This window comes from Podarcis cretensis (assembly GCF_951804945.1).
Source record: "Podarcis cretensis genome assembly, chromosome: 9".
NCBI classification, from domain to species: Eukaryota; Metazoa; Chordata; class Lepidosauria; order Squamata; family Lacertidae; genus Podarcis; species Podarcis cretensis.
The window spans coordinates 10,473,551-10,499,438 of NC_137178.1; the positions used below are offsets into that span (position 1 = coordinate 10,473,551).

General features: G+C 46.0%; 1 protein-coding gene across 1 annotated transcript; it reads left to right on the plus strand.

The window, feature by feature from the left end:
- The first annotated feature begins 721 nt into the window (after window positions 1-721).
- On the plus strand, window positions 722-25,368 carry SDAD1 (SDA1 domain containing 1). Its single transcript, XM_079991283.1, has 22 exons — window positions 722-900; window positions 1,322-1,426; window positions 3,413-3,511; window positions 4,392-4,502; window positions 6,000-6,071; window positions 6,171-6,271; window positions 6,391-6,448; window positions 8,552-8,626; window positions 10,169-10,270; window positions 10,888-10,957; window positions 11,690-11,793; window positions 12,856-12,913; window positions 13,735-13,793; window positions 15,061-15,137; window positions 15,607-15,704; window positions 16,071-16,147; window positions 17,527-17,656; window positions 19,102-19,199; window positions 19,523-19,713; window positions 20,732-20,816; window positions 21,771-21,932; window positions 24,395-25,368. The coding sequence occupies exons 1-22, from the start codon at window positions 811-813 to the stop codon at window positions 24,443-24,445; spliced, it is 2,073 nt and encodes a 690-aa protein (XP_079847409.1). The 5' UTR covers window positions 722-810; the 3' UTR covers window positions 24,446-25,368.
- The last annotated feature ends 520 nt before the right edge of the window (window positions 25,369-25,888 follow it).

Below are 25,888 nucleotides of genomic sequence, written 5' to 3' on the forward strand. Positions count from 1 at the left end.
GGAGCGCACCCCGCCGCAGGGATTCGAACCGCCGACCTTTCGATCGGCAAGCCCTAGGCGCTGAGGCTTTTACCCACAGCGCCACCCGCGTACCTGTCTTTAAAGGACTTTTTGTTGGTGTTTGTTTTTAACCACTAACTGCATGGAGAGCACGCTCTTGAGTCCATCTGAATGAATGCCTCCTCCACCTTTTTCCTCGACGGAAGGGGCGGGGGGCGGATTTCTCGGTGAGAACGTTGCCCCTCCTGTCCGTCCCCTGCGCTGGGCAGCTCGAGACTGGCTTGCCATGTGGGCAAAATGTCTACAGGTGTCAAAACAATATTCTAAGTGGAATGGGCTCTTTTGGGAGGTGGTGGGCTCTCCCCTCGTTGGAAGTTTTTAAGCAGAGGTTGGATGGACACCTGTCATGAGTGCTGAAGTCGAGATTCCTGCACTGCAGGGGGCTGGACTAGATGGTTTCTGGGGTTCCCTCCCAACTCTACGATTCTAGATTCTAGCAATAAGATTGGCAGCCAGCAACGTACGAAAGAAACCAGGAAAGAACCGTAAACTAAACAAAAGGAGGCAATGACTGAAAGCAACCCCCCTCCCCCGCAAAAGCCAATAGACCAAAAGAGTTTTGCAGCACAGAACGTCTGACACCGCCTCCATCCTTGATTCTCCAATAAGCGGTCGAATTCGTAGGTTTTTGAGCCTAAGCAGCGGCCGTAGCCACGTGATCCAAGATGGCGGCGCCCAGTGGCCGTGGCACGCGGCTCTTCCGGTAAGGTCGGCGGCTGCAGCCGGCAGAGTCCGCGTCGCTCCGCAGCCATGGCCGGCCGCAACAACAACAAGCTGCCCGTCAACCTGCCTCAGCTGCAGAACCTGATCAAGCGGGACCCGCCTTCGTATACCGAGGAGGTGAGGCCTAGGGGTCACATAATTCCCATTCCTTCGCCTTTGGAACTCCCTGCCTCTTGAGATCAGGCAGGCGCCTTCGCTGTGCTCTTTGCGGCGCTGGCTAAAAAAAAAAAGCATCATTGTTTAGACGAGCCCACCCAGGTGCTTAGAAAGCTGCGGCGATTTTGATCTATTTTAGAAATTTAACTTTTGCATGTTTTTAAAGTAAGGGTTGAGAGCTTTTCTCGATTTCATTGACATCATCCCCGGAGGCGCACTCCATAGGCTCCCTAGACAGACGGGTGCCAATACCAAATTGTTTTTACCATTTTGGGTACGTGCTTTGAGGTCTTAAAAAAAAATAAATCTCAAATGCAGATGCTTAAAGTATTTACGTGAAATAAGCTGCGAGGGAAGTAATGCTTTTTTGTCTGTGTTTCAGTTTCTTCAGCAGTATCGCCATTACCAGTCCAATGTGGAGATATTCAAACTGCAGCCAGCAAAGCCCAGTAAAGATTTGGCTGAACTAGTGATGTTCTTGGCACAGGTAAAATGGCAGAATCTTTGTGTGGAATGGGAAGCTCTGCTTGGATTAGTGTAGGTCGCTCTCAGTTCCCTTTCAGCCTTAACCACTATTACGGACAGGAGGAAATGGAACTGCTAGCGAGGACCTTGTTTACTGATGTTGTGTTTGCTCTAAAATAAAGAGAGCAATCGCTTTGATGTTCCTCTGTCTGTAATAAGCTTATTGCTTGACCTTGCTCTGATCTATTTGTTTTATATTTATTTATAAAATTTGTATGCCACCCTTCATCAGTAGATCACAGGGCAGTTCGCAGCATAAAAGTACAAGATAAAAAACACAAAATACACCATAAAAAGAAGAACCCGCCCCCCGTGGAACGCCCTCCCACCAAATGTCAAAGAGAACAATAACTACCAGACTTTTAGAAGACATCTGAAGACAGCCCTGTTTAGGGAAGCTTTTAATGTTTGGACTACTGTATTTTAATATTTGGTTGGAAGCCGCTCAGAGTGGCTGGGGAAACCCAGCCAGATGGGTGGGGTATAAATAATATTATTTATTATTATAACAAAAACAAACCAATAACTCCCTTCTCCTACAAACATGTTTAAAAGGGCATAGGATGAAAGTCAGCCTGAGGCCTGGTGGAAAAGGAACATTTTCACCCAGCAGCTAAAGGCACCAGCCCAACTTCCCTGGAAAGAGCATTCCACAAATGGGGAGCCACTGCAGAAAAGGCCCTGTTCTTGTATTGCCACCCTCTGGATGGTTGACCTAATTCACTCAGAAGGTTATCATGAGGGTAAATGAAAGATGCATTGCCACAAACTCCTCGGAGGAAGAGTGCTAACAGATATGATGAATCTAATGCAGGAATAGGAGACCAGATGCTGTGGAATTCTCAGCTCCCATCAGCTCCAGCCAGCATGCCCAGTGGTCAGAGAATATATCCAACATCTTGTGGATCAAAGGCTCTCCATTCTTCCTCTGAGATCTGTTGCGTCATCAGCATTGCTTTTTAAGGGTTGCTTTCTTCCTTTACGTGTACCTTGAGGAGGTCCTGTGGCCCCCCAGTTGTTCAACAATATCTGGCTCCCATCACCTCTGACCATTGGCCGTGCTGACTTGGACTGATGGGAGTTGGAGTCCATAGGAGCCAACTCCAGGGGGCTGGAGTTTATAATACAGTGATATCTTGGTTCTCAAACGCCTTGGTTCTCAAACAACTTGGAACCGAAACACTGAAACCCGGAAATAAGTGTTCCAGTTTGCGAACCTTTTTCGGAAGTCGAACATGCTCCGTTTTGAGTGTTACGCTTCCGATTTGAGAGCCAGACTTCCCTTTGGAGTGTTACACTGAGGACTGTTTTTGCTATTTATTTTGCGTTTCTGTGACTCTTTTGTGTCTGTGTGACTGTGTGGAACCCGGTTCAGCTACTGATTGATTTCGTGACTGCCGTACAATGTTTATTGCTTTCATTTTATGGATCAATGGTCTCGTTAGATAGCAAAATTCATGTTAAATTGCTGTTTGGGGGATTGTTATTAAAAGTCTGGAATGGATTAATCCATTTTGCATTACTTCCTATTGGAAAGTGTGCCTTGGTTTTGGAGAGCTTTGGTTTTGGAGCAGACTTCTGGAACCCAGGTACCACTTTATAATATAATTGTGGGACCAGGCACTCACAAACTCAATGAGAAAAGGTGGCAGCGGTGCTGCGTCCGAGAGAGAATTCAGCTCTGCCAGCGAGGCACCCTTTTCCAGTGGGTCTCTCTGCCTCTGAGTCCTGAGTGCTTCCTCGTGGAAAAGGGTGCCTCACTGACTGCGGAAAGGAGGGGAAAGTGGAGCCGCTGCAATGCGGAAGTGTGATGTCACATGGTCACGCCTGCACATAGTGCACCCACAATCCTGAGGGAAACATGGCACCCCTGTTGGGAGTCAACAGTATCTGGAGGGACACATACAGCCTTTCCACTTTATGTCAAGCTTCTCTTCTTTCTGTACAGGTTGGCCACTGCTATCCTGAGTACCTGGCAGACTTTCCGCAGCAGCTGAAGGAACTGCTCTCCTACAATCACACAGTCTTGGATGCAGATCTTCGAATGGTGACTCTGATGTTAAAATACTAATACTTCCTCATCTGGGGCAGGGAATTTTGTAGGGCATGACACCTGCAATTTGGGAAGAAGTTCTTCTTTTCCAGTACCAAGGGGTTGCAGTGGTACAATGCATTTCAATTCTTTCTCCATGTTTTTTCTCTACATCTGCATCACAAAATTTACATTTTGCTCCAAACTCATAGAATCCATGCCAGTGCACATGGGCGGGGGGGGGGGGGGGGGGCGGTTGTTCAACTGAAGGTCATGTGTATGTGGGTTCAGTTGAAAAGGGAGACTTGATACATTGGGGTTTAGAAGCTGGAAGAAATGGCAATGTCGGTATGTTTTATTATTGCTATTACTATGTTGTAGCTTCCCTTAAGGAAACCTCTGCAAAGAAATCACTGAATCAGAAATCAGCACATTTGTCAATATGGTATTCTTCGTTAAAATCGGCTCAAGGATTGCCAGCTGTCGCTCTCAGCTGTGTGAAAGCTCAGCTCCCAGAAATGGCCAGTTTTGCAAGTTGAACAGAGTATACGAATTTCATTTGCAGTACATGCAGATTTTGCATAATGTCGCAATTCTTAGCGGAGAAGCAAAGACATATGGAGGGTGTTCAAGTTCTGCTCAATGATCACTAGAAGTCCTGTTGAGCAGGCATGTAGGAACTTGTCACACACGCATTTTCAAGCTTTTCACTATGAACATAAGGACTAGAAACTTTCTTTAAAAATAAATTGAAAGATGATAAACTGAGACTGCTGAATTGTTGAGCACCAAACTCCATGTTTGTACGTATATCATAGAAGCAGTTTTTGTGGCGTGTGAAAAAAGATTAAAAATCCTGATCACAGGCTGTGGTAACTTCTTTCCTTATTTGCAGACGTTTTGCAAAGCTCTAATCCTGCTGAGAAACAAGAACCTTATCAACCCCACAAGCTTGCTGGAACTTTTCTTTGAGCTCCTCCGTTGCCACGATAAATTTTTACGAAAAGTGAGTAGCAAAGTTACTGCCCCTGTCAGTCTTTTCTTGTTTGTTCATAATATGCAGTTTTAAAATACAGTGGTACCTCGCAAGACGAATGCCTCGTAAGACGAAAAACGCGCAAGACGAAAGGGTTTTTCGTTTTTTGAGTTGCTTCGCAAGACGATTTTCCCTATGGGAAGACGTCTTGCGAGTTTGTTTCCTTTTTCTTACAACCGTTAATACCCAGGGAATCCGCGCTCCGCAAGACGAAAAAATTGCAAGACGAAACGGCTCGCAGAACGAATTAATTTCGTCTTGCGAGGCACCACTGTAATGGACTGTAGGCGCACTTGTACCATGCCTACATGACTTGGGACCCCTTCTTAAGAGGGTGAATTCCCTGCTGTGAATTGTCATTCCTCCCATTAGCCAGGGGCATGTTTGTTGCATTTACCCTTCTATGTGGGATTTGAGGTGGGGGATAACTGCAGTCTGCAGAACATCCCTGTTTCCCGCCCCCCCCCCCTTATCACTTATCCTCCAGGAGGGTTTGATGGAAGTGTTCCAACATAAACAAATCACAAAGGCTGATGAGGGTGCACTGCCAGTCCTTGCTAAGAGAATTACTCTAGAAGGGGAAGCAGAAACCATAGCTGGAGAGACAGGAAGGATGGACAGAAGAAGAAAAAGAAGAGTTTGGATTTGATATCCCGCTTTATCACTACCCGAAGGAATCTCAAAGCAGCTAACATTCTCCTTTCCCTTCCTCCTCCACAACAAACACTCTGTGAGGTGAGTGGGGCTGAGAGACTTCAAAGAAGTGTGACTAAGCCCAAGGTCACCCAGCAGCTGCATGTGGAGGAGCGGAGACACGAACCCGGTTCCCCAGATTATGAGTCTACTGCTCTTAACCACTACACTACTTTGGACAGAAGAGCTAGAGTAGAGGAGGGGAACCTGGGGGCCAGATGAGAACCTCCAAATCTCTCTACCTGGCCCTCGGGACTCTCCCTAGTCCACATCCCTAACTCACCCTGCTCTGTGTTCTCCTTGAGTACTTTGGCTCGACTGAAATGGGGCCTTGAACAGTGAAGATCCCTCTTCAGTATGCAAACCTCTTCTTTTTGTGTGGCTGGAATGTAGCCTATGCTACGCAGATAAAAGTCTTATCCATTGCTCTTCTCACTTGTGCTCACTCACTGCTGGCATGGAACCCCCAGAAGGTTGCCAACGAAGGAATGTGGCTCTCTGAGTGAAAAGGGTTCCCCATCCTGGGCTAGAGGCTGCTACTGGGCAGGTCTTTGCAAGAGCAACCTGTGTCCAGCAGTGGCCAGAGTACTGGGCAAAGCCCTGAGAGCCCTGGGTTAAAATCACAGCTCTGCCACAAAGTTCAGTGGAGCCTAGTGAACCCACCACACATACTTGCCCATCTCTCTCTCTGCTCTAGATTATTTTCTTTGAAGGAGCTCTGGGTATTTCCAGCACTTTGTTCCCGCTGTTGCTGAACATTCTTGTTTTTGGCAGACGCTGTACACCCACATTGTGACGGATATCAAGAACATCAACGCAAAACACAAAAACAACAAGCTGAACACGGTAGGTTGTGGCTTCTGCTTCGAATTCCAGTTTGTGCGGGACAGAATTCTTTCTTGCGAAACCTTTCCCCCTCTTTTTTTCCCCTCTCTCTCTCCCCAGACCCTTCAGAACTTTATGTACACTATGCTGCAAGACAGCAATCCAACAGCAGCCAAGATCTCGCTGGATGTGATGATAGAGCTATACAGGAGGAACATCTGGTAAGTGGCTGACATGGGAAATAATCCTGTGAGGAACTGCAAGAGAAGATAAAACGTGATGTGTCCAAGTTGCCATTGTTCCTTATTCCAGAGTGTGAACACTTTATTTATTTCTCCAGGAATGATGCCAAGACCGTGAATGTCATCACCACAGCTTGCTTTTCCAAAGTCACAAAGGTAAGAAACTATTTTACCTTTATTTTGTTTTGTACAAATTCTAGCAGGGTAGCCACATTGTGTTTTGATGGGATTGTTTTATCATGCATTTAAATTACAGTGCATTTTAATTTACAGTTTATTCCACAACTGATACAGTGGAACAGGCTTCCTCAACCTTGGCCCTCCAGATGTTTTGAGACTACAATCCCCATCATCCCTGACCATTGGTCCTGCCAGCTAGGGATCATGGGAGTTGTAGGCAAAAAACATCTGGAGGGCCGAGGTTGAGGAAGCCTGCAGTGGAACCTCGGTTTTCTAACATAATCTGTTCCGGAAGTCGGTTCGACTTCCGAAACGTTCGAAAACCAAGGATCAAAGTGTTGGTTATTTTGCAGATTAGTTGCGCTGCAGAAGGTGTGCTGGGGAGACCACGAATTCAAGAAACGCAAAAGTAACTTTTGCTAGGTTTTAGTAACAAAAACAAAAACTCCTTTTACACGAAATTACATTATATCAATAAGTATGACCCATCCACCAGGGTACTGAGAGAGCTACATGCTGCTCTTTATATACTATACCCAACAGCTTAATTAACATAATTTAACAGCATCTGCTATCCTGCTTCACAGTTATAAAACTAGGTCATGTTATTTGCTCTGGCCCTTAAAGACATATACATCTTGTGAAACAATAATTAAACCTAAAATTTAAAGAAACCATTCAACACAAAGGGCTGTCAGCCAGTTCAGTGGAGAAAATTGAGAAATGCAACTTGGAAGCCATTCGACTTCTGAGGCGCGTTCGAAAATGGAAGCATTCACTTCCGGGTTTTCAGCATTCAGCTTCTGAGACTTTCGGCAGTCGAGATGTTAGAAAACCGAGGCTTGAGTGCAACCAATTCCACAACATGGTTAAACCCATTAGGGCTTATTCTGGCTTTAAGTGGCGTATAATAAATAAGTTACAGTAAATAATTATTAGTCTGTTGCAGCAAAACCAGCAGCAGATTTTTGTGGCACCTTTCTAGGCATAGGTAAAGGTAAAGGTACCCCTGCCCGTACGGGCCAGTCTTGACAGACTCTGGGGTTGTGCGCCCATCTCACTTAAGAGGCCGGGGGCCAGCGCTGTCCGGAGACACTTCCGGGTCACGTGGCCAGCGTGACATCGCTGCTCTGGCGAGCCAGAGCCGCACACGGAAACGCCGTTTACCTTCCCGCTGGTAAGCGGTCCCTATTTATCTACTTGCACCCGGAGGTGCTTTCGAACTGCTAGGTTGGCAGGCGCTGGGACTGAGCAGCGGGAGCGCACCCCGCCGCAGGGATTCGAACCGCCGACCTTTCGATCGGCAAGTCCTAGGCGCTGAGGCTTTAACCCACAGTCCCACCTGTGTTTCTAGGCATAGGGTTGTATAAACTGAGGGTAGGGAACCTTCTTCAGCCCACGGACCACTTTTCCTTCTGGGCAGCCACCTTGGACCCAGTTGTGGCCAGGCAAAAGCAGGCAGAGCAATGAATACTAGAAGAAGAAGAGGAGTTTGGATTTGATATCCCGCCTTTCACTCCCTTTACGGAGTCTCAAAGCGGCTAACATTCTCCTTTCCCTTCCTCCCCCACAACAAACACTCTGTGAGGTGAGTGGGGCTGAGAGACTTCAGAGAAGTGTGACTGGCCCAAGGTCACCCAGCAGCTGCATGTGGAGGAGCGGGGAATCAAACCCGGTTCCCCAGATTACGAGACTACCGCTCTTAACCACTACACCACACTGGCTCTCAATTTACCTTTGTACAGTAGGCTGGTTTCTATACACATTTGCACATCCTACTCTTATCTCGGACGAGCAAGAGGCATTATCAGAATTCAAGTACACATCCCATCCAGGCAGCGACATTCAATGATGGTGTGAAGCAGGGAGAGTAAAGGGCATGGCCTGAGTTGTATTCCAAGTTCACTTAGAGAGACTTGGAGAACTGTATTTGGTCCCCAGAACCAAGGCTGGTTTAGCGCTCCAAGAATGAGCCTAGTCTCCACCCAGACTCATGTGCCAGAAACTGGCTGTAAAAATAACCGTTTTCTCCTTCTTGTGCACTTCTCTCCCTAATCTACGCATCTCGTGGCTATTCAGATACTAGTTGCTGGCTTGAAATTTTTCCTTGGAAAGGATGAAGATGAGAAAAGAGGCAGTGATTCAGAATCAGAGGTTAGTGCATCTGGGGCGATGACTTTGTGCTAGTTCCTCATGGAGGAGGTAAAAGCGATGCCAGGAATGTGCCACAGGTATAAATGCCTGGACAGTATTCTTTTAGAACTTATTTTCCGATTGCTTCTCTGTTTAAGAAACAAAAGAACTCTGGGGGCAGGGGACCCAGGAATTAAGGAGAAGATTTTTCTTTCTGACATATGGAGGGGGCTAGGTTTTTTTTTTAATCCAGACTTTTCTTCCTGACTGAAATATATGCTATATTAAATTATTATTATTATTATTGTTATTATTATTTTATTCTTGCAACGATTAAAGGAGTAAAAAAAATTCTGCTGACCTTAACAATAACAATATTCCAGTGATCCTAACTTAAATGCGTAGGGTATGTCTAAAAGATATGGATGCTTATAATCTATATGTTCAAATGTAGAAAGGGCAGTGAACTCTTCAGGGCAATGAATTATGATTGTTTATGAATGATTATGGGTGTTTTGTATAATTTAAATTCCATTGACTTTGATGTTGCACTGCTGTGCAAGTTAAGGACTCCATGATGGAAGAAAGGTGCACAAAATTGTTTCATTTTGTTTGTGCCCTGTGCTGAAAAGCCCCCTAGAGCGGCTTACATTCAATTAAAAGCAAGACAGTCCCTGCTCGCAGGCTTATAATCAAAACAAAAAACCAGAAACACAGCATGCAAGGGCAAAGGGACAGAGCGGGAAGAGGGGCCGGGAGCAAACTCAGGCACCAATTTTTAAGGAGTAGTTCTTAAAATGATGAGCTGGCATATAAACAGCTCTGGGGCAGGAGGTGCCTGATGGAGCTGCTTTTTCAGCTGAGCTTGATGGAGTGAGCCTTGCTCCCCATCTCTTCCACTGAGGCAGCTTGATGGAATGGTTTTAACCTTTAAAGCCCTATACGGCCTAGGACCCTCGTACTTACGGGACCGCCTCTCCTGGTATGTCCCACGGAGGACCTTACAGTTTTCAAACAAAAACATCTTGGAGGTCCCGGGCCACAGGGAGCTTAGGCTGGCCTCACCCAAAGCCAGGGCTTTTTCAGCTGTGGCCCTGATCTGGTGGAACGCTCAGTCACAAGAGACCCTGCAGGACTTGACATCTTTCCACAGGGCCTGCAAGACAGAGCTGTTCCACCAGGCCTTTGGCCAAGGCACAGTCTGACTCCCTCCCCATAGAACTCTAGCCCAATGGTTGCCATTAATTTGATTCTGAATTGATTTGATTCTGAATTGATTTTAGAATGTATTTCAACTAATAGATTGCGATTTTATGTAAACTGTGTTACTTTTACTGTTGTTAGCCGCTCTGAGCCTGGCTTCGGTTGGGGGGGGGGCGGGATACATTTTTTTAAAAAATATTATTATTATTATTATTATTATTATTATTATTATTATTATTATTCCGGGTGACAGACAGAATTACTTTACGGTTCAGCAGGATATGACTACATGCTTTCCCCAACGCAAGGTTTTGTTTTGAGAGTTAAACCACTCTTCTGTCTCTGATATTCCTTCCCAAGGACGATGGCCCCACAGCAAGGGACTTAATGGTGCGATATTCCACGGGAAGGAAGACCACTAAGAACAAGAAGAAGCTGGAGAAAGCGATGCAAGTCTTAAAGGTGAGCAGCGAGAGGCAGAGCGGTCCAGCAGGTCGGTGCTTGGAAGGATGCGAGAGGGACCTGGGCGCAAATCCCCACTCAGCTTTGAAGCTCATTAGATAGATAACGATTAAAATTTTATTATTTGTAACCCGCCCATCTGACTGGGTTGCCCCAGCCACTCTGGGTGGATTCCAACAAATACAAAAGCATAATGAAACATTGAACATTAAAAACATCCCTATACAGGTCTGCCTTCAGGTGTCTTCTAAAAGTCGTATAGTTATTTACGATCGGAAGGTTGCCGGTGAGCTTCCTTTGTTTGGCTCCAGCTCCTGCCAACATAGCAGTTCGAAAGCACGTCAAAGTGCAAGTAGATAAATAGGTACCACTCCGGCGGGAAGGTAAACGGCGTTTCCGTGTGCTGCTCTGGTTTGCCAGAAGTGACTTAGTCATGCTGGCCACATGACCCGGAAGTTGTCTGCGGACAAACACCGGCTCCCTCAGCCTATAGAGCGAGATGAGCGCCACAACCCCATAGTCATCCGCGACTGGACCCAACAGTCAGGGGTACCTTTACCTTTGAGTTCTCATTTCCTGCTGAACGTTGCTCTCTCCTGTTTCCCCCCGTCACACAGAAACACAAGAAAAAGCGGAAGCCGGAGGTGTTCAACTTCTCAGCGATTCACTTAATCCATGACCCACAAGGCAAGTTCTTGACAGATGTGCTCTTTGCGGAGGATGATATTGAAGCAGAATAGGAAAAGTTGAGAACTTAAAGGGTTTTAGGTGCTGGGTGTAGCAGGATACGGCCCTACCGTTGGGTCAGTGGGACACTTGACCTGGAAGACATTGTTATTCCACCTAAAACCAATGGGTACCCTGACTCCTGCACTGTGACAAAACCGCCCCCAAGGGGGAGCAGAATTTCCCTGTAGCTCCTCAGCAAAAATGCACCTATTGGGATGGCCCTTGTGGTCTCTTCCAACTCTATGATTCAGTGGCATAGCGTGGGGGGTGCAGGGGGGCCGGCCGCACCGGGCGCAACATCTGGGGGTTAGGGTTAGGGGGCGCAAATCCATGGGTTAGGGGGCGCAAATTACTTGCCTTGCCCGGGTGCTGACAACCCACGCTACGCCATTGCTATGATTCTATGATTCTAGGTTTTTTTCATTCTCACAGAAGCTGTGTGGGGAGGAGGAGCCCCTGAATGGCAAAAGGCAAAAGGTCCTGTTGATTTTGTGGTTGCTCCTCACAGCCAGCAGCCGTACATTTTTAGATTAGCGGAGGATGGAGATCTGAGACAAACACTCATTTAAAAAGCCCTCAGTGACAACCACAGGATGCTAGTGACTTAAGGATTTCTTTTCTGAGTTTTCTTCTCCTCCTCTAACTCTACCCCCCTCCCTTCTTCCTTGGTTCCTTTTTTACTTTCTTTAGACTTCTCAGAGAAACTTTTGAAGCAGCTGGAAACTTCAAAGGAGAGGTTTGAAGTGAAAATGATGCTTATGGATCTGATTTCTAGGCTTGTTGGAATCCATGAGGTAGGAAGAAATCTGTAGGCTTAATACAGTTTTCATCACATGTAGAAAAGCTGTCAGATATTTGGGACGGGGGTACAAGCTTCTTCAAGATAAGGGAGCTGTTAAGAGTATTGTATTTAAGAGTACAAAAATGATATTAATCTACATACAGTATTTTTAATATCTTTCTAAAAATCTTTTTTACTGATAATTTTCATGTTCTGAACAGCTTTGATATTCTAAAAGCTTTTTGGTAGAGTCAAGTGGTGTGTAAATTTTGTTAGATGAATACATAAAATATCAGGCATTCTCTGTACTGTATATACAACCACATTTCTTAAAAGTGTGTGCATGTTTTCATTTATGAATATTCACATATGAAAACGTTATGGATGCTTTCATGATGTGATTATGAATAGCGCTTTTTGAACATTTATAACCCCATTCTTTATCCAAAAAGAATGACATTGGAGGCATGGCATGTGAGGAAAAAAGGAATGGGAGGGAGGAGGAAAAACAGCATGCTCACGGACAAGTTCTTAAAGTTACAACTGATGTCAGTGGCCCTGCTGGCTGTCTTTCCTTTGATAAAGAGCAGTTCTTAGAAAAACCAGATTCGGTCCCTCTCCCCGCCACCCCCCACCCCTGAGCTGCAGCTGGGAATTGTAACTCTTTGAGGGGGGAATAGGGGATCTCCTAACAACTCTCAGCACCCTTCACAAACTACAACTCCCAGAATTCTTTGGGGGAAGCCATGGCTGCTTAGAGTGGCATCAAAGTGCTTTAACTGTATGGCGTGATTGAGACCTAAGGACACCATTACACTGTGTTGAGCGACCAAAGATTGCTTTTTGCTCTATTTATCTTCCCTTTACTGGGCTGGGCTGGTGCTGTAGCTCCAACATTCTTGAAATCAGGGTTTCCACCTGCTACTGATGCCATTGTAGCTGCTGGCTTTGCCCCAAGTCCCTCTTCCAATGGCACACCCTCCATTCCCCAGAGATCTGGATATTTAGTAGTTCACCCGGGGCGAGAAATGAAGGTGCCCATTTGACATCTTGTGGGTGCTCTTTGTCTCCCCAGCTTTTCCTCTTCAACTACTACCCTTTCCTGCAACGATTCCTGCAGCCACACCAGAGAGGTAAGTGGTCACATGGTCGAAACCACTGAGCCTCTTGGGCTTGCCGATCAGAAGGTCAGCGGTTCGAATCCCCGCAACAGAGTGAGCTCCCGTTGCTCTGTACTACCTCCTGTCAACCTAGCAGTTCAAAAGCACGCCAGCGCAAGTAGATAAATAGGTACTGCTCTGGTGGGAAGGTAAACGGCATTTCCATGTGGTCTGGTTTCTGTCATGGTGTCCTGTTGCGCCAGAAGTGGTTTAGTCCTGCTGGCCACATGACCCAGAAAGCTGTCTGCGGACAAATGCCAGCTCCCTCGGCCTGAAAGCGAGATGAGCGCTGCAACCCCATAGTCACCTTTGACTAAACTGTCCAGGGGTCCTTTACCTTTGCCATCTGTAGCAATGACAAGATTCTGTCTTGCACCATGTCAAACAAATATCGTCTATTGTAGACAGTACTGTGCAGTTCGAAAGCACGTCAGAGCGCAAGTAGATAAATAGGTACCACTCTGGCAGGAAGGTAAATGGCGTTTCCGTGCACTGTTCTGGTTCGCCAGAAGTGGCTTAGTCATGCTGGCCACATGACCTGGAAGCTGTACGCCGGCTTCCTTGGCCAGTAAAGCGAGATGAGCACCACAACCCCAGAGTTGTCCATGACTGGACCTAATGGTCAGGGGTCCCTTTGCCTTTACTGAGATGGTCATAATAACCTTGGTTTTGTGTAGGCAACTTCCTTTGCTCCTAATATCCCCTCCGTTTTGGAGGCTACCCTAATTTGAAAATGTATCTGTATTTCCCCCATCTCTACAACAGCCTTTTTCTCTTTTGCTTTCCCCTTCTAGAAGTTACCAAGATTCTCCTCTTTGCTGCACAGTCCTCCCATCAACTTGTTCCGCCTGAGGTGTGTAATTCATTTATTCACTCATTTTATTTATTACATTTCGCCTTTCCAAGAAGCTCAAGGGAGTGTGTGTGGTTCTCCCCCCTTTCTACTTTCTCCTCACAACAAGCCTGTGAGGCAGGTCATCCTGAGAGAGACAGTAACTAGCTCAAGTCGAGCTTCGTGACTGAGTTAGCATTTGAACTGGGGTCTCCCAGCTCTTCGTCAGACACACTTTCCAAATCACATGGATCTTTCCAAGGGCCGGGAAAGGGCAAAGGGAAGCAACTCCTGAGCCTTTGTGATTTCAGTGGCCATGTTGAGATGGGTATCTCGCCAAGCCACCATTTAGTGTGGCAAGATCCAGCCACAGCGAGCCTTGGGCTCACACGCTTCCCTCTCTGCCACACCTCTTTCCTCCTTCGTCATAGCTGCGGCGTGAAGTTAGCAAGCTTTTGCTTGTACAGCTAGCCATTTTCATCCAGTCTGGCAAACTCTTGTCAATTGTCTTTGTCGTTTTTATATATAATCATTTTTATCAGTTTTCAGTTAAAATAATCCAATTATAACCTCATTATAACAATGCCAGGTTATAAAATAATACCAATCACTGAGATGCCAAATTATACAATTTAGGCGCCCCCCCCCCCCGCCGCATGCTAGAATTGATGGTTTGATGGTTTACTTCATTTCTGCGTTCCAAAATCTTATAAATTCCTATTACGCTCCAGTCAAAATAACATTCCCATTTAACGACTTCCATTCGTATCGACACATTAAATGATGTTAATTGGCTTTGTCTGAAACCTGCCAACTTCAAAGCAGCTCATTCTCGTTACCCTTGCATCCACAACCAGCCCTAACTGGAAGACGCCTTCTACACAGTAAATAACTGGGTACTCCAAGAGCCTTGTGTGACAATTGCCCATGGATGTGCTTACTTTAATATTGTGTAGACATCTGCAGCGCTGCTACTGACCCTAACTTCTCACACAATGTGTACGATAACATCATTCGTTTTTCAAGGTGGTTCTGGTGTGCCAAATGAGTTTCTTGCAAATTTGCAGGAAAGGACGGTGGTTGCCTTTGACCTGTTTGTCTCCTGCGTGGAAGTAACTTTTCTAGTGTGAAGCGGCCCAGAGCTAAAGGGAAGATGCTCTGTTTAAGCTTTTAAAGTGCATTTGTACTCTTGCGTATATGTTCATGGGTGATGATGAATGCAGTTAAAACAGCAGTGTTGGCAAAACTGGATCTGTCTTACCTCTTGGGTTCCTTTATCTATTGCCAGATTGTCCAGTCAGTGCTGATGACAATAGCCAACAACTTTGTCACGGAAAAAAACTCTGCGGAAGTGATGACCGTCGGGTAAGTAAAACTCTAAAGTTCAGGGACGTCTGAGCTTGAATATGCGTGAATATGGGTGGGAAGTGGCTAGACAAGAGTTTCCCAAACTTGGGTCTCCAGCTGTTTTTGGATTACAGCTCCCATCATCTCTTGCTAGCAGGACCAGTGGTCAGGGATGATGGGAATTGTAGTCCCCAAAGAGCCGGAGACCCGAGTTGGGGAAACCCTGGATTAGACTGAGCGGAAGTGCTTCTATTTCCTGTTAGGAATGTGCGTTTTGATTCTTAGTTTTCATCTTGTACTACAACTTCCACTGAATAGCAATTTGCCATTACTCAGCAGATTAAACAATGAAAAACAAGTGGATTTTCCTATGCAAGTTGCAGATTCCAGCTTTTTCTAGAGCAGATTTTTGGTTGCTTCCACACTTTTCAAGCATACCATAATTTTACCATGGTTTGATATTTTTAAATGTCTTTAATTTTTCCAGGATTAATGCTATTAAAGAGATATCTGCTAGATGCCCTCTGGCCATGACGGAAGACTTGCTGCAAGACCTGGCGCAGTACAGATCCCATAAAAACAAGAGTAAGTTTGCTACTTTACATGGGCACGTATTTGATTTAAGGACATATTTGGGTTTCTCTCCCTGTTGGTTCATGAGAACTAGGAGCCTATTAAGTCTACGCTGTGCTCTGTCCCATGTGCCGGCTGCTTATTCAAAGAACTGCTGGGTTTCTTTGATTCCATTGACTCCGTGAATATTTTATTTGCCTATGATATTTTAGTTCATTTTTATTTTATCGAGAGTTTGGGTGCCCTTTTCATTTGTTTCCGTGAAAAATGGAAAGCAACTTCCAGGAGAAAAGCTAGTTTAATTGAGAAATGTGCTTTATAGTCAGTCTGAACCCTGCCCTGAGAACGTCTTCGATTCAGTCCCATTTTTCTCTGCAGATGTAATGATGTCGGCAAGAACGTTGATACATTTGTTCCGGTCGCTCAATCCAAAGATGCTGCAGAAAAAATTCCGGGTAAAGCATGCCTTGAGTTTTCAGTGCTAGTGCGATAACTGGTTTGTTAAACACTTGATAAAGTGCATCTCTGGAATATTAACTTCCTCGTGGCTGAATGAAATAGTAGGATGTGGTTGTATGTTGTTTTGGACATTTTAGGGAAAGGGATTGTTCTGCAACCTGCAAATTCTGTCTGCTTTCATGGAGTGCAAGGCAGAGAGCTTTCCCTGGAAAACAGGAGCTGTTAGAGTCTAAAAATAGATTTGAAATAATCCTTGCATAGTTTTGCCCCTAGCAACACGTTTTCTTCCAGCACCAGGTCTTCCCTAGCAACAGGGTTTCCTTGGTGACCGACTTCTTTATTAGACATGCTCTGAAGGAGAGAAGTGTGGCGGTTACTGTGCCTAGGTGAATGAAGAACAGAGAGGAGGAATGATTCTCCATACTTACTTTTACTTAATTTTTCCTTAGACCAGTACAGTCGTACCTTGGAAGTCAAACGGAATCCGATCCAGAAGTCCGTTCGACTTCCAAAACCAAATTGCGGCTTCTGATTGGCTGCAGGAAGCTCCCGCAGCCAATCGGAAGCCCTGTCGGACGTTCGGGTTCCAAAAGAATGTTCGCAAACTGGAACAATCACTTCTGGGTTTGCAGCGTTCGGGGGCCAAAATGTCCGAGTTCCAGGGCATTCAGGTTCCAAGGTACAACTGTACTTGTTTAAGTTGTAGTGTTAATTCTTCAATAAATACAGTGGTGCCTCGCAAGACGAAATTAATCCGTTCCGCGAGTCTCTTCGTCTAGCGGTTTTTTCGTCTTGCGAAGCAAGCCCATTGACGGCTTAGCGGATTAGCGCTATTAGCGGCTTTTAGCGGTTTAGCGGATAAGCAGATAAGCGGCTTAGCGGCTTAGAAGAGGGGGGGGGAGGGAAAAAAACCCGCAGGAACTCGCAAGACATTTTCTTCTTGTGAAGCAAGCCCATAGGAAATTCGTTTTGCGAAGCACCTCCAAAACGGAAAACCCTTTCGTCTAGCTCCAAAATGGAAAACCCTTTCGTCTAGCGGGTTTTCTGTCTTGCGAGGCATTTGTCTTGCGGGGCACCACTGTACATTAAGCAGAGCTGGAATGGGTGAGGTGTTTATTCCCACATGGGGATTCAATGACAGATAACCTGAGAAAGAAGATTCTAAGAGACATTCTGGGTGACTCTGCTGACTTAAAAAAGGAAACCCCGTACTGACAGGAGCCTCACTCAACGGAACACACAAAGCCGTCCAAGTCTGTGACCGTCACTACACCTTGTGGATTACAATATTTTGTCTCAAATAAATTACTCCTGTGCAGTTTGTAGCCAGAATGTGTTGCTCCTTTTAAAACACTAACGCTTGGATTGCTCTTAGGGTAAACCAACAGAAGCCACGTCGGAGGCCAAAATCCACAAATACGGGGCGTTGGATGCCAAAGACTACATCCCAGGAGCTGAAGTCCTAGAACTTGAGAATAAGGGAGGAGATGGGGATCTGGAAGGAGGTTAGTTTTGCTTTTGCGTTTCTGGAGGTCTCCTACTCTGCGCCTGCGGGCACATTTGCAAACTGGTGCGGGCGTCACAATGCACTGTGCGGCCTATTTTGGCTGGCTTCTTTCATGTCAAACTTTAGCAGGGGGAAGAGAGACCCTGTGGGTGCCAAGAAAGGTCTCTGCAGGTGCCATGTTGCTGTTAGAGGGAGAGCAATCCAGCTTGGTCCATTTCAAGATAGATTTCCTAAACTTCTGCAAGTACGTTCGCAAACAGGAAATGCTTAGTTGTCTATGTCTGATGTTTACATTTGCTGCTAATGCTGATAGGTAACCGAGGCTGTCTTGTTCAAGGCATTATGTGGTTGAGAGTGTCTGGATGGATGGAAGTACAGTGGTACCTCGGGTTAAGTACTTAATTCGTTCCGGAGGTCCGTTCTTAACCTGAAACTATTCTTAACCTGAAGCACCACTTTAGCTAATGGGGCCTCCTGCTGCCGCTGCAACGCCAGAGCCCGATTTCTGTTCTCAACCTGAAGCAAAGTTCTTAACCTGAAGCACTATTTCTGGGTTAGCAGAGTCTGTAACCTGAAGCGTATGTAACCCGAGGTACCACTGTAGTTTTATACCTGTCTTTCCACCCTCCATGAGAGCCTCTCTGGGATATAACTGGGTCCTCGCAGGTGAGAGATGGGAGAGGGGTATTACATAGTTCATGCCTGCAGACTGTCTCGCCAGAGTGGTGCGTGCTCTACTTATCTCCCGCTTGGACTACTTCAACGCGCTATACGTGGGGCTACCTTTGAAGGTGACCCGGAAACTGCAATTAATCCAGAATGCGACAGCTAGACTGGTGACTAGGAGTGGCCGCCGGGACCACATAACACCGGTCCTGAGAGATCTGCATTGGCTCCCAGTACGTTCCCGAGCACAATTCAAAGTGTTGGTGCTGACCTTTAAAGCCCTAAGCGGCCTCGGCCCAGTATACCTGAAGGAGCGTCTCCACCCCCATCGTTCAGCCTGGACACTGAGATGCAGCACCAAGGGCCTTCTGGCGGTTCCCTCATTGTGAGAAGTGAGGTTACAGGGAACCAGACAGAGGGCCTTCTCGGTAGTGGCGCCCGCCCTGTGGAACGCCCTCCCTTCAGATGTGAAGGAAATAAGTAGTTATCTTTAAAAGACATCTGAAGGCAGCCCTGTTTAGGGAAGTTTTTAATATTTAATGCTGTATTGTTTTTAACACTCGATTGGGAGCCGCCCAGAATGGCTGGGGAAACTCAGCCAGATGGGCGGGGGTATAAATAATAAATTATTATTATTATTATTATTATTATTATTATTAGTGGATGATGGGGAGGGTACCTTACATGTGTGTGCTTGGCTGTGATCATCTGTGTGTGACTCTTACAATTAGGGCTGGGTGATATCTAGCTTCCAATATCTTTCCCCCTCCGTTGCAGATGGCTGGGAGACTGCCAGTTCCGCTGAGGAGGAAGATGACGAGGATGGAGAATGGGTTGACGTGCATCATTCCTCCGACGAGGAACAGCAAAAGCTAGTGAGTTGCTGCTGCTGCTTCTGCTGCATTTTAACAAAAACATATTTAAAATTTACCCACAGAGTTGCTAGCTGGGTGCACAACAGCATTTCATCAAGAAGCTGGGAAGTGTTGGCGGTGAAACTGAATTAAATCCATACGCTTGTGTTGCTGAGGGTAGTGTGCTAGTCCAGAACCCTGGAAACACGGACACGGCGGGGCCTCTGCGGTCCAAATTCTGAGTCCTTGCAGAACCTGGTGTACAAATGCATAACTGCCACAGGGTGGAGTCACTTAGCAATAAAACAACATACTCAGATTTCGTGTGCACTTTTGCTTTAAAGGCAGAACAAATCGAAAGCATGCCTGTGGAAGAGCGGAAGGCCAAGGCGACAGCTGTCAGCAGCAGCAGACTCCTCACCCAGGAGGAATTCCAGAAAATCCGCCTGGCCCAGCTTAGCAAGGAACTGAAGTCTGCGCCTGGCAAGGCAGCAAAGAGGAAAAACATTGAAATAGAGAATGAGGAGGAGTCCAGGTAAATTATTTATTATTATTATTGTTAATTGCATTTATATACCGCCCTATACCTGGGGGTCTCAGGGTGGTTCACAGAATAAAATCAAGATAAAGGTAAAGGGACCCCTGACCATTAGGTCCAGTCGTGACTGACTCTGGGGTTGCAGCGCTTATCTCGCTTTATTGGCTGAGGGAGCCGGTGTACAGCTTCTGAGTCATGTGGCCAGCATGACTAAGCCGCTTCTGGCGAACCAGAGCAGTGCACGGAAACGCCATTTACCTTCCCGCCGGAGCGGTACCTATTTATCTACTTGCACTTTTGATGTGCTTTCAAACTGCTAGGTGGGCAGGAGCTGGGACTGAGCAACGGGAGCTCACCCCGTCACGGGGATTCGAACCGCTGACCCTTAGATCGACAAGTCCTAGGCTCTGTGGTTTAACCCACAGTGCTACCCGCATCCAAAATCAAGATATAAAACCACAAAATACATAACAACAACAACAACCCAATAGCCCCTCACTTACAAAAAAGAGCCACATTTTAAAAGGGCATATGAGATCAGTCAGATCAACCAAAGGCCTGGTTAAAAGGGAACGTTTTTGCCTGGCGCCTAAAGGTATGTAATGAAGGTGCCAGGTGAACTTCCCTGGGGGGAGCATTCCACAGACGGGGAGCCACTGCAGAGAAGGCCCTTTCTCTTGTTGCCACCCTCTGGACCTCTTTAGGAGGAGGCGCACGAAGGAGGGCCTCAGAAGATGATTTCAGGTTCTGGGTAGGTTCATTTGGGAAGAGGTGCTCCTTGAGTGAGGTATTGCAGTCCTGAGCCATTTAGCTTTTATAGGTCAAAGCCAGCACTTTGAATTGGGCCCAGGAATTAATTGGTAGCCAGTGAATGCAACTTGTGCACGAAGTTCCTATTATTTGCTCCAACCCCTAAAGTTTGTGCAGTCTCAGTGGGCCAGTCATTGTTCTTCTAAAATGGGGTGGGGGGAATAGTTGACGCATGAGGCCATATTATTGCATTTGCTCTTTTCAGGGGAGAGCTGCTTTCGCTCAGGGACATTGAGCATCTTCACAAGAAACCCAAGTCGGATAAAGAGACGCGGCTGGCCACAGCAATGGTGAGGCGTTCTGTCCAAATGGTTTCGTTTATGCTTGAAATGATGGCCAGCCAACATAGCTCAACGTTGGGAGATTTCAGACACCAGAAAGCACTTCGCACAGCCTATAGTTGAACTCTGGAGCTCACTCCCAATAGATGGGGGGGGGGAATGGCCACCATTTTGGGTGGCTTCAAAAGAGGTTCGTGACAAATTCACAGGCAATAAGTAGCTACTAGAGAAAAATGGCTGTTTGAAAACTCGGTTGCTGGGAATCACAAATGAGGAGATGGTTGTTGCTCTCAGGCAACCCTGCTTAAGGGCTTCACATGTGCTTGGCCACTGTGAGGACAGGATCTCGCAGGATCAACTATGACATCTGGACCAAGTGGGCTTTTGGTCTGATCCACTAAGACTCTTCTAGTGTTCAGGTGTGATGCTGGGAGAGTGAGGCTTCAGGGTCCATGCCAGTCTCATGATGAGCAAGACCAGTATTATGCAAAGCAGCAGAATTGGGGGAAAGAGGAAGTGTTACACAGTGCTAATCAAGTGGCATAACTGTGTGTTGATTGCTAAATTTAACATCTCTTTCTCAGAAGCTCTGAAATGCCTGGCTGCAAAAAAATAAAATTATTCTTAGCCCTAAACACACGGAAGTCCACGGGTGTATTAAATGGTCTATCCTTCCAGGGTTGCTCATGTCTAGCTTCTCAGTCCCATTTCTAACTGATTTCTATTTCCACTTCGCAACTGGAAGAAACTCTCAAGTTCTCCCATTGAAGTCACATAACGGTGGCCTTGCCAGACGTTAACCCCCACCTAAAGCCATGCCTATTCTAGCAACCTTGAATTATTTTTATGACGGTGCATTGGCCACAAAGGGTTATTTTTCATATATTTTAAAACAAGTAAGAGAACAGTTTGTGTGTGTGAGTTTTAGCGGGGTTTTTTCTTTCCTCCCCCTTTTGCTTTTAGGCTGGCAAGACGGGCAGGAAAGAATTTGTGAAGAAGAAATCTAAGCTGAACCCTTTTGCCAGCTCCACCAACAAAGAGAAGAGGAAGCAGAAGAATTTCATGATGATGCGATACAGCAACAATGTCCGGTCCAAAAACAAGCGCTCGTTCAGGGAGAAGCAGGCAAGTTCTTTGCAGCTTTGCTCCCCTTGAAAGCTTCTCACACCTGTGAAAAGATCTGGCCAAAGACACAAAAGGAGGGATTTCCCCAGTTAGGAGTGGCAATTTTACCACACTGGTGAAATTGCTTTCTTTGCTATATAGTTAAGTTACTCAACTTCATATTTCAACAGGGTACAAAAGGCCTCTTTGGGCACTACTTACTTAAAAATCACAGAATTGTAGAGTTGGAAGGGACCCTGAGGGTCATCTAGTCCAAACCCCTGCAATGCAGGAATCCTTTACCCAACGTGGGGCTCGAACCCACAACCCTGAGGTTAAGAGTCTCGTGCTCCACCAACTGAGCTACTGAGTGTGTGGAAGGGAGCAGCAGGGCTACACCACTACTTCCACCCTAACAATATGTGGCTAACCCTGCCCATGTGCAGATGCCTGAAACCAGCATATTCCTCTCTGTCTTAAGCATCCCCAGATCCCGGAGTCATGCACAGTCAGGGCTCCAGAACACAGGGAGAAACCTCCATGTGCAAAGATAGATGCTTAACTACACTTCCCTTCTGTACCTGCTTCGCATAACGTATTCTGTGCAAGGGGCAGAAGTCAGGTTTCCAAATGGCATGTCTGGAAGATGAGGTGGTTCCCCCTCCTTTTTTAATTTTGTGGCACTGCCTCTTGCAAACAAGCTAAGGGGTTTTAAAAGGTAAAGGGACCCCTGACAGTTAAGTCCAGTCGTGAACGACTCTGGGGTTGCGGCGCTCATCTCACTTCAAAGGCCGAGGGAGCCGGCGTTTGTCCACAGACAGTTTTTCCGGGTCATGTGGCCAGCATGACTAAGCTGCTTCTGGCAAAACCAGAGCAGCAGACGGAAATGCCATTTACCTTCCCGCCGGAGCGGTACCTATTAATCTACAGTGGTACCTCAGGTTAAGTACTTAATTCGTTCCGGAGGTCCATTCTTAACCTGAAACTGTACTTAACCTGAAGCACCACTTTAGCTAATGGGGCCTCCTGCTGCCGCCGTGCCGCCGGAGCACGATTTCTGTTCTCATCCTGAAGCAAAGTTCTTAACCCGAGGTACTATTTCTGGGTTAGCGGAGTCTGTAACCTGAAGCGTATGTAACCTGAAGTGTATGTAACCCGAGGTACCACTGTACTTGCACTTTTTGGCGTGCTTTCAAACTGCTAGATTGGCAGGAGCTGGAACCGAGCAACGGGAGTTCACCTCGCCGCAGGGATTCGGACCGCCGACCTTTTGATCGGCAAGCCCGAGGCTCAGTGGTTTAGACCACAGCGCCACCCACAAGGGATTTACTGGAAACCAATAATTGCAGTGGCTATGTAAGAGAAGTACCTTGTCCTGAAGAGAAGGCTGGAAACAGTTTCTAGTTAATTGCAACGGCAGTGATGCTTTCTCGAATCTTCTGCCATGAAAACAGGAGAACTGTGTCTCATCAACAGGCTGCAGGGGCACAGATGCAGCAGGGGTGCCTGTTTTCATGGTGAAGGTGGAGCGATGAATGGGTTAGCCTCCCTAGTTCTCAGCACCCCTGTGCTTACCCCCCAACTTCATTTTCCACCTTTTCCACATTTCTAAATGCGAGCCTCTGTCCCCCGTGTCTGGATAGAGATAGCCGAGAAAAGGAAGTGGCTGGTGAAATGACAGAAGCTGGGATTTCCAGGGCATCGGGCAGAGACTTCCCGTTTGTCGAAGTCACGTTTTGGGGAAGCCCCTTTCAGAAGCAGCTGCTGTTAGGAAATAGTGTCAGGCGTGGGGGAATCCCCTGAAGTCAGCAAGCAGGCAATCTTAAAGGAGAAACACTGTCTGAAGCACGCACCTCCCTTTTCCTTTAAATGAAGAACATCTGATGCTGCAAAGTGTGCTTTTGAGAAGTCCTTTACGGCAGCCCTTGTGCTGCTCCCATTTCAATTATGATTACGATACGATTACGATATCTTTATTGTCATTGTCCCTTGCAGAACAATGAAATTGAAAAACTACATAAAACTACCACAAAACTACATAAAAACTACATTAAAACTACATAAAACCCATAAAAACTCTAAAACCCCATTTTAAAATACACTATACTATAGAGACCCCTTATGCTGCGTTTAGAACCAGAATTGCATTTGCATAGAAACTGTTTCTCAGGCAGCTAGTCCTGGCCTTTTCAGGCTGAAACAGGAGTTTCTGAAGTCTCCCTGCATTCCCCACATAAGCTTTGGAGACTTGCAAAGCCGCACACTTAATAGGTGGGCGGGCCACACCTGTTAATCGTGTGACAATAATGATGTTGTGCAATTGGCAGGGAGGTATCCCTGCCCATCTGCCAAATTTGGCCTGCAGGTCTGATTCCGGAAAAGGTGTGCCGCATGGAAAAAGGTTCCCCATGCCTGGCTTGGGTGATGGAGTTTAAGTATTACCCAAGTATTGCGTGCTGATGTTTATCTTTCTGATTTTGCAGCTGGCGTTACGAGAGGCACTCTTGAAGCAGAGGAAAAGGCTGGTGAAATAACTGGCGTGATGCCAGGACCCGGAAATAAAACTTCCTGATGACCGGAGAGTGTTAACTAATCGTACTAAATGAACCAGCTCCAACAAAGACATCTCGTACCTGCAATTAACTTCATTTTGCCTGAACTGTTAAATTATGTTTACCACCTTTGGAGCAAGCCAGTATATCAAACCAACTTCAAACCGTGCTTTAACATCCTGACTTGTTCAGAACCGCAATTCCCTAGTTTAGACAAAACAGAGGACTGTAGCTAATTATAGTTAATTCCTGGCTTCCTGGCATGGTTGTTCCTTCCACGAAGGATGCAGCGAAGGGGCTGCTCATTTATAGCTTTGTAAGCAAAGAGGTGCTCATCCAAACCTGGCCATTGGTTGTGAGAGCCAGGTATAATACCTGAAAGGTGTTTCGACCTTGGATGCAACAATGAAAACGTACAGTTTTTCCTTAACATAACTTAAAATATATTTCTAACTGGTGGCAGATTAAAGACTAATCATGGCTGCTTCCAGACGACTTGCGTGTTGAGCATTCATTCTCCCTTGTTTGCAGAGAGGTTGCACTAAGTTGAGTCAAGCAATTGTCACTTTTGCTCATCAGACTTTTGCAGTATGGAAAAAGATTGTTTTAGGGGGTGGGCTTGTTGTAGCAAGGGTGCCTAATCCACTTTAACTGCGCAACCTAAAACCGCGAGTATGCTGGTTAATTCCACCTGCAAAATAGTCTAGAAGCACTGCTTATTCACGAAAGAACAATTATTTGGGTCTTAGACCTACATGCTCAGAGGAGCAAACCCTGTGGGCAGCAATGGGACTGATTTGGGAATAAATCTGTGTCTGAGCACAAATCTGTAAATGTTTTACATAGATGGAAGGATGTAACTTCTGTATTCCTGTAAAATATATTTTAGATCCTTCCCATGGGTACTTGTTAAGAATGTTATTCTGAGTACAGAATCCATTCTGGAAGTCCATTCCAAAACCAAAGTGTTCCAAAACCAAGGTGTGCTTTTCCATAGAAAGTAATGCAGAATGGATTGATCTGTTCCAGACTTTTAAAAACAATCCCCAAAACATCAATTTAACATGAACTTTACTATTTAACAAGACCATTGATCTATTAAGTGAAAGCAATAAACAATGTACTGCAGTCACAATATCATTCAGTAGCTGAACTGGGTTGCACACAGTCACAAAAACAAAACAAAAAAGCCACAAAAACACAAAATAATAGCAATAATAGCAAAAACAGACCTCAGCATAACACTCAAAACCAAAGCGTGGCACTCAAAATGGAAGCATAACACTCAAATTGTCAGTGTAACACTCAAAGCGGAAGCATAATACTCAAAGAGGAGCATGTTTGGCTACCAAAAAAAGTTCACAAACCAGAACACTTACTTCCGGGTTTGCAGTGTTTGGGTTGCAAGTTGTTTCAGTACCAAGG